Source organism: Neoarius graeffei, chromosome 5, assembly GCF_027579695.1.
Source record: "Neoarius graeffei isolate fNeoGra1 chromosome 5, fNeoGra1.pri, whole genome shotgun sequence".
Classification (NCBI taxonomy): domain Eukaryota; kingdom Metazoa; phylum Chordata; class Actinopteri; order Siluriformes; family Ariidae; genus Neoarius; species Neoarius graeffei.
In genome coordinates this window covers 70,130,691-70,139,982 of record NC_083573.1, presented here as the reverse complement: position 1 = coordinate 70,139,982, position 9,292 = coordinate 70,130,691, and the positions used below count along the sequence as shown (strand labels likewise).

General features: G+C 42.8%; 1 protein-coding gene across 1 annotated transcript in view; it reads left to right on the top strand.

Moving 5' to 3' along the window:
- The first annotated feature begins 1,953 nt into the window (after positions 1-1,953).
- The window catches only part of dek (DEK proto-oncogene), a 33,844-nt gene continuing 26,505 nt past the window's right edge, over positions 1,954-9,292 (top strand). The window contains exons 1-6 of the mRNA XM_060922321.1: positions 1,954-2,042; positions 2,756-2,884; positions 5,440-5,651; positions 5,768-5,862; positions 5,970-6,090; positions 6,249-6,530. Coding sequence (XP_060778304.1) covers positions 2,767-2,884; positions 5,440-5,651; positions 5,768-5,862; positions 5,970-6,090; positions 6,249-6,530 — 828 coding nt within the window. The 5' untranslated portion in view covers positions 1,954-2,042; positions 2,756-2,766. The remainder of the gene's footprint in view (positions 2,043-2,755; positions 2,885-5,439; positions 5,652-5,767; positions 5,863-5,969; positions 6,091-6,248; positions 6,531-9,292) is intronic.

Sequence of the window (9,292 nt, the reverse complement as noted above, 5' to 3'; positions counted from 1 at the left end):
GGGTGTGGCTGCAAGTATTTGACTGTGTGAAGACAGTTCAGTTGATTGAATGAGCCAAGTCAGGTGTGCTGCTGCATGGCTGGAATGAAAACCTGCAGCCACACGGCCCTTTATGGATCAGGTTTGACACCCCTGCTCTAAATTGACCGTAGGTGTGAATGGTTGTCTGTGTCTATGTGTCAGCCCTGTGATGACCTGGCGACTTGTCCAGGGTGTACCCTGCCTTTCGCCCGTAGTCAGCTGGGATAGGCTCCAGCTTGCCTGCAACCCTGTAGAAGGATAAAGCGGCATGAGATGAGACTATGTTTATTACTTTTATTCCCTTTTTGTGCATCTTTTTGTCATGTGTTTGTTGAGTGTATGTGTTGTTGTGTGTAAAGCCAGTATCTCACTGGGCTGCAACAGCCTGCGACTAGTTGGAGACACAACAATTGCGATAAAATATGCGAATTAGCGACAATTTTCACTTGGAATCACACTGAACTGATATTCGCATATACCGCAATTGTTGTGTCTCCAACTAGTCGCAGGCTGTCGCAGCCCAGCTTTCCCTCGGCAGGTAGGGAAGTAGAGGAAGCCTCACGGAAACTGACTTGAGAAGGGTTCGCGACGGCTTTGCGACACCAGCGACGCATTTGCGGCTATTTTGAGAGAAATTTTGTCGCACAAATTTTTTGAACATGTTCAAAATTTCAGCAACGAAGGAGCGACACTTTGTGACTCATCTCATCTCGTTATCTCTAGCCGCTTTATCCTATTCTACAGGGTCGTAGGCAAGCTGGAGCCTATCCCAGCTGACTATGGGCGAAAGGCGGGGTACACCCTGGACAAATCGCCAGGTCATCACAGGGCTGACACATAGACACAGACAACCATTCACACTCACATTCACACCTACGGTCAATTTAGAGTCACCAGTTAACCTAACCTGCATGTCTTTGGACTGTGGGGGAAACCGGAGCACCCGGAGGAAACCCACGCGGACACGGGGAGAACATGCAAACTCCACATAGAAAGGCCTTCGCTGGCCACGGGGCTCGAACCCGGACCTTCTTGCTGTGAGGCGACAGCGCTAACCACTACACCACCTTACCGCCCGCTTTGCGACTCATGTGAAGAAATTGAGAAGCCCTACGAATGTTTCAAGACACTCTTGAAACTGTCTCGCGAATGACGTTCGCAATTTGTCGCAAGCTGTCGCACCCCAGTGAGATACTACCCTAAGCAGAGCGGCAAAGTAAGAATTTAATTGCATTGTCTGAACCTCTTTTTTTTTTTTTTTACTATGCATATGACAGTAAACTTATTGAATCTTGAACTGCACCTTTAATTTATTTTTCATCTCATCTCATTATCTCTAGCCGCTTTATCCTTCTACAGGGTCGCAGGCAAGCTGGAGCCTATCCCAGCTGACTATGGGCGAAAGGCGGGGTACACCCTTGACAAGTCGCCAGGTCATCACAGGGCTGACACATAGACACAGACAACCATTCACACTCACATTCACACCTACGGTCAATTTAGAGTCACCAGTTAACCTAACCTGCATGTCTTTGGACTGTGGGGGAAACCAGAGCACCCGGAGGAAACCCACACGGACACGGGGAGAACATGCAAACTCCACACAGAAAGGCCCTCGCCGGCCCCGGGGCTCGAACCCGGACCTTCTTGCTGTGAGGCGACAGCGCTAACCACTACACCACCGTGCCGCCTAATTTATTTTTTATTCTAAATAATTTTATTTATTCTTCCTTTTCACTGGGAGTTCAATGGGACGGTAACCTTCTTCCATTCCACTCTGATGGTTTGATATGGACCGAATCCCAATTGAGTACAGACGGTGTAGGAGCCATGCTCGTTCCCTACCTAGCACACTTTCCTAGGAAGCAGGGAGCCGTTTGGAATTCGGCCTTCGTGTTTGTGCCCAGTCCCAGGGGGACCATGTCACGTGATCACACGCCCACACTTTTCAAACGCCATGTTGCAGATCTTTTCAGATCAGTTTGAGTGATTACCTTCTGCAGATTCTTCAGCCCTACACTGTAAGTGTGGGTTTTTAAAATTAATATACATTAATTTCGACCTATAACGTGATATAAGTAGTACTATTTTAGTGGTTCGGTTGTTTTTTGGTGATCCATTTCTAGTCTGCGAAGTAAATTATCATTTGTTTTGGTTGGGTTTGTGGGCGGGACAGTTAGTTAGCCACTTAGCTAGTTAGCTATGCTAAATGCTTGTAGTTGTTACTAAATACCTGAATGCAGCTCCAAAATCATAGTGTAAAGGTTTATAAGTAATTTAACTCTGGTCTGTGAATTCCAGCTCCTGTGTTAATACTTTTAGTAAACCTTGTTTGTCCTCATTATTATGTAAGCAGCAGAACAAGCTGGTCGGTTCCTCGCGCCAAATTTTTTGAACTCTGAGGCAGATGGCTAAAGCTAGCTTCAGCTTTCTAGCCGTTTCTTGTGCAGCCTGTTTTGAAAGCGGATGTGTTAAACTTAATACACGTTCGTAGAACATAATGTGTGTCGTATGCAGAAGTTCTTATAATAAACTTAACCAGTATCAGTAATATACTGAGTGACCCGGGTTCACTGTAATTTAAAGTAGGCTCCATGTTTATCGCTGTAGTGATGCATGTAGGTTTAAACTAACTGTCTCTGGGATTGCGGTCTTATTAAATAACTCCTACTGTTCTGAGCTTTCAGTGTTGATCAGATCAGTGCCCAAATTAACCAGTTTTTAATTCTAACAGGACTCTCTGAGATGACGGACACCGTTGAAGTTGAGATGGACTCAGCTCCTACAAAAGAAGCCATGGATGACCCCTCCAGTAAAGAGGAGCAAGATGAATCAGGGCCACACAAACCCAAGAGCAGGATATGTACGTTATACTGAAACATTATTTTCTCTTTAAGGGGGAAAAAAACCCACCAAACAGGGCTATTCAACTACATTCCCCTCCCCAGAGGGTTTTATTTGAGTAAAGCCTAGGTCACAACCGGACGTACGATTTTTTGGCGTTTCCCAAATCGCTGCGTTTTTTTTTTGTTCATGGAGAAAGACGCACATTGGCCGTAAGTTTGTCTTGCAACCTGAAAAAAAAAAACGTAAGCACCTGTAGAGTTTGTTTGACATGACAAAGAACCTCTGTGGCCAGTCTACGGCTCGAAAATCAGCACGTCAGACGCGCGCCCTCCGTGCGTTTTTTGCACGTAGACTGGCCGTAGGAGCACGTACGGCCGGTTGTGACCTAGGCTTTAAGAGTGTGCATACTTGACACAACTCATTAACAAATTGAAAGTACTTTTATTTCATACAGTTGCAAAATCAAATTGAAACTGAAGTGCTTCAAGTATTTAAAGGAACAGTCCACCGTATTTCCATAATGAAATATGCTCTTACCTGAATTGAGACGAGCTGCTCCGTACCTCTCCGAGCTTTGCGCGACCTCCCAGTCAGTCAGACGCAGTCAGACACACTGTCACTCCTGTTAGCAATGTAGCTAGGCTCAGTATGGCCAATGGTATTTTTTGGGGCTGTAGTTAGATGCGACCAAACTCTTCCGCGTTTTTCCTGTTTACATAGGTTTATATGACCAGTGATATGAAACAAGTTCAGTTACACAAATTGAAACGTAGCGATTTTCTATGCTATGGAAAGTCCGCACTATAATGACAGGCGTACTAACACCTTCTGCGCGCTTCGGCAGCGCATTGATACGGAGCTCAGATACCAATGCGCTGCCGAAGCGCGCAGAAGGTGTTAGTACGCCTGTCATTATAGTGTGGACTTTCCATAGCATAGAACATCGCCACGTTTCAATTTGTGTAACTGAACTTTGTTTCATGTCACTGGTCATATAAACCTATGTAAACAGGAAAAACGTGGAAGAGTTTGGTCGCATCTAACTACAGCCCCAAAAAATACCATTGGCCATACTGAGCCTAGCTACATTGCTAACAGGAGTGACCGCGCGTCTGACTGACCGGGAGGTCGCGCAAAGCTTGGATAGGTACGGAGCAGCTCGTCTCAATTCAGATAAGAGCATATTTCATTATGGAAATACGGTGGACTGTTCCTTTAAAGCTAGCGTGGGCAATTTTGTTGACACAATTTCTTGAAATTCTCTGTACGTCCTGACAGCAGTGAATAAATCGAATGCTCTGATGTTAAAATCTGTCATGTGTGCCAGTCGCAGGGCTGTAAAATGTGCATCCAGTCATTTTATTCAGTCCAAATTAAATGATTGTATGACTTGACTGCCTGTCTACTTATCTACCTGCCTCTGCTCTTATTGCACGTGACCAGAGTCTTCCACAAGGCTAGATAGACATATTACTAAAGTTAGTGAGCTAGTCAACAGCTGTGAGTACTAACAATGGCCATGTTTGTTGTTTACATTCATCATGATATATTAGGTGTTTTGTTGCATGTATGAGAATTAGGTAGTTGGATACAATAGTGGCACTCTGCGCTCAACCTGCTACGCTTTCGTTGTCATATTGGAATATGCCCTTGCCATCAGGGGAGAAAATCCATTGATAGGATAACTTGGTCATTCAGGTAGTCACCTGATTTCGATTTATTGCCATGTAACGTTGCTGAGCCTCAATCTGACCAACTGAAGCAGCAACCTTCTTACCCTGACACACCCATCACTTAGGAATAGGGTAACTCTGGACTCCTCAGACTACATGACCTTTTTCCATTGCTCCAGAGTCCAATCTTTATGCCCCCTCGCAAATTAAAGCCTTTTCTTCTGATTAATTGCACTACCAAGTGGTTTTCTTATGGCTGCACAGCTGTTTACTACCAATCCTGAGAGTTCTCATCGCATTGTGAGTATGAAAACGCTCTTACTTTCACTTTTAAACACAGCTGTGCGTTCTATACTGTTGAGTCTTCTATTTATTTATTTATTTATTTATTTACGATTCAAGTTCATCAAGTGTTTAAGTGATCTCTGATCATGGTCAGTCAGGCTTTTTTCTGACCACATTTCTTCCTCGAAGTTGATGGTTCACCGCAGTACTTCCAGGTTTTAATAACGCGTTGGAAAGTTCTTAACCCAATTCTAGTCATTTTAGCAATCTTCTTAGTAGGTCAACTGAAACATGGTAACATCTTTTCCATGACCACGGGATGTGTCTTCCGACATGGTTATTTAAGAAATGAGAAGCTACTCATTCTCATACACTCAACAAAACACCTAATGTTATCATAATAAAGGCTTTAAGGATGATTGTAACAAGTAGATGGTGTTTTGAGCCCTTTTCAACCCACAAAATGCTGATTTAAAACATAGGTAATTTTGACAATATTAGCACCAGAATTGATATTTCATCACAGTGCAGTCATGTCATTTAGTTTACAACTCAAAAAGCAAATTTAAAGTGTGCAGTACCGCTTGAAACACTTTCACTTTCCTGCTTTCAGATCCAGGGGAAATCATTGAAGGAAAACGAGAAAAGAAGACAGTCCAGAGACTTAATATGCAGATGGGTAAACCAAAAGAAAAGCTGAAAGTTGAGAGTATCGGCCATGGGGACAAATTGGGAGACATTGCTCGTGTTAATCACGCCATTGGAAAGCTCAAAGCCCCACAGCTAAAACCTCTCCACAAGATTATATATGATCGTCCAGGAGCAGTAAGTATTTTACACTGAGCTTGACATTCATGCATGAAGTCTGCACAACATGAGCCTATGAGTAATTTCATAGCTTTAAAAAAAAATACTAAAACTTGTTTCAAATGTTTTAACAGGTATCTTCACTAAGGAAACACCTTCGATTGTTCAATGGGTTTCCATTCGAAATCAACAGTGACCCTTATAACAAAAAGAAGGACAAAGTTCTGAAGTAATGAATCACATCTTTATTCTGTATTAACACATGAATATATTGTGTAATAAAATGTGAACAGGTTTATAACATGATTTGAAGGCCATTATTTACCTGTCTTGCAGGCTTCCTAAAATACAACTCAGGACCATTTGTCAAATTCTTGATCTTGAGAGAAGTGGAAATCAGAGTGTTCTGGTTGATAGGATCATGCAGTTTCTTACAAACCCCACAAATTCAGGCAAGGTAATACATGCAGGTTGAATTTCTTTTTAGATTAGTGTACATGTGTATATAAAATAACGAACATTCAGAGAGGCTTTAAAGCGTTTTTTTTTTAAAATGGAGTTATATGAACAAACCCGACTTTTTATTTTGACATTTTTGTGTTTTTCTTTGTTTAGCCAGTAATCTTGAAAAAGAAAAAAAAGAAGAAAACTACAAAAGATGCCAAACGAGAAAAGAAAATTTCATCTAAGAGCAAGCAGCAGCAGTTAGAAAGTGGAAAGTCTAAAGCTATCGTCACGGATTCCAGCAGCGATGAAGCTGATGAGGAAGACGATGATAAAAGTAAAAACGAAGACGGTGAAAAGTCAGACAGAAAAAAACATGAAGGTGATGAAGGCATTTCTGAAGAAGAGACCACTGATTCAGATGAAGGTCCAGAAGATGACAAGGATGAAGAGGTGGGTAAAATGCAAGGGTTAAAGTTTTTGTGTCTGTTACCTGGAAATCGAAACACCTTTTTTTTTTCTTTAAGTCATTCTAGAAGAGTGAGGATGATAATGAAGGGAAATTAATTAATTTAAGGTTGTAACCAATGAAACGGCATGATTTTGGGTATCAAGTACTAGCTCAGTTTGTTCATGTGACATCATGCATAAGGATGTTACTTCTTAGGGCCTCTGCATGCTCTTGCGACAAGGCTTTCACAGACAGCTTTTCGCAGACAGTTGTAATTTATTGTTGAGCGGGGAGTAATAGGCGTGCGCGATGTTATTCACCGCCACAACGCAAGGGGGCACGAAGTCGCGAAATCGCTAGGAGTAGTTGGTGGGTGGGGTTAGCGGAGTGTTTATCCTCCGGTTACTTATAATGACTAGAACTGGAGTCGTATAGATGTACGTACTTCCTCACTTCCTCGATCAACCGCTCTTCGTGCTGCTCCATCTTCGCTCGTGTTTTTAAAAATGGTGGTAGTGAAAACAAGCCAAACCGGGAAAGTAGGGAAGCGGAAGTGCGTGTACAGCGGATGTAGAGTGGACCAATCAGAGCCCTCTTGTCTGTGACGCTGTCTGCGAGGCTTCTGCGGTGGTCACAATTTTTGGGAGGTGCGCGCAGAGCGTCTGCGAAGGTGGGGGGGCTACGCAGACGCTATCTGCGAGGACTGGGTTGTCAGCATAAATTGGCCTTTAAACTGTGTTCCATATCTCACACTGGCAGTATGAATTGCATTTGACAGAGCTTTACTGTTCGTACTGATTGATCCTTACAATATCATATCTTAGATTCTCAGAGTACATACGAGACTGACAGGCAGTTAATAACACTACGTTCAGACTGCAACCTGAAACGACCCATATCCGATTTGTTGTGAAATCCGATTTTTTTGTTAGGGCGTTCACATTATCAATTATATGAGACTTGTATGCGATCTCCAATATGAACGGAAAACGACCCGAAAGTGTCCCGCATGCGCAAATTGACACGTAATAAGCACATCTACGTAATATGTAAACAAAAAAAAGTGCACTCTTCAAGTTTGCAAGTAAAGCATGGAGATGAGGCGAGACCTGGCGATGTGGTTTTTGTGGCGGCGGCGGAACTCACACAATCTGATTAATGTGGGTAGCAGACTAATGAGACCGAAGGTGTCAAATTACTGGAAATTTCCAGAACAATCTTATAATCTTGTAATACAGGATGGTTTAACATCCAGGTCCCTACCAAATCCACCATTAGCTTGATCAATTCTATAAAAGTCTATTTAAATTCTGAAAACTGTACAAATGTTGTTGTTTTCCACCAAAGAGGCGGGATTAGCCAACGCAGAATAGTGACGTTTGTCTCTTGTTGATGATGTGTAGGTCGCATGAATGCGACCTGTCTGGTCAGACTGCAATCGCATGTGAAAATAACGGATATGCATCGGAATTAGGACCACATATCCAAGCGGCCTGGGTCGCATGTGAAAAAATCGGATTTGTGTCGTTCCGATTGTCAATAACAAATCGGATACAGGTCGCATATGGGCAAAAAAAATCGGATGTGGGTCATTTCAGGGTGCAGTCTGAACGTAGTCTAAATCAGACCTATACAGTGGTGCTTGAAAGTTTGTGAACCCTTTAGAATTTTCTATATTTCTGCATACATATGACCTAAAACATCAGATTTTCACACAAGTCCTAAAAGTAGATAAAGAGAACCCAGTTAAACAAATGAGACGAAAAATATTATACTTGGTCATTTATTTATTGAGGAAAATGATCCAATATTACATATTTGTGAGTGGCAAAAGTATGTGAACCTTTGCTTTCAGTATCTGGTGTGAGCTCCTTGTGCAGCAATAACTGCAACTAAACATTTCCGGTAACTGTTGATCAGTCCTGCACACCGGCTTGGAGGAATTTTAGCCCATTCCTCTGTACAGAACAGCTTCAACTCTGGGATGTTGGTGGGTTTCCTCACATGAACTGCTCGCTTCAGGTCCTTCCACAACATTTCGATTGGATTAAGGTCAGGACTTTGACTTGGCCATTCCAAAACATTAACTTTATTCTTCTTTAACCATTCTTTGGTAGAACGACTTGTGTGCTTAGGGTCGTTGTCTTGCTGCATGACCCGCCTTCTCTTGAGACTCAGTTCATGGACAGATAGATGTCCTGACGTTTTCCTTTAGAATTTGCTGGTATAATTCAGAATTCATTGTTCCATCAATGATAGCAAGCCGTCCTGGCCCAGATGCAACAAAACAGGCCCAAACCATGATACTACCACCACCATGTTTCACAGATGGGATAAGGTTCTTATGCTGGAATGCAGTGTTTTCCTTTCTCCAAACATAACGCTTCTCATTTAAACCAAAAAGTTCTATTTTGGTCTCATCCGTCCACAAAACATTTTTCCAATAGCCTTCTGGCTTGTCCATGTGATCTTTAGCAAACTGCAGATGAGCAGCAATGTTCTTTTTGGAGAGCAGTGGCTTTCTCCTTGTAACCCTGCCGTGCACACCATTGTTCAGTGTTCTCCTGATGGTGGACTCATGAACATTAGCCAATGTGAGAGAGGCCTTCAGTTGCTTAGAAGTTACCCTGCGGTCCTTTGTGACCTCGCCGACTATTACATGCCTTGCTCTTGGAGTGATCTTTGTTGGTGGACCACTCCTGGGGAGGGTAACAATGGTCTTGAATTTCCTCCATTTGTACACAATCTGTCTGACTGTGGATTG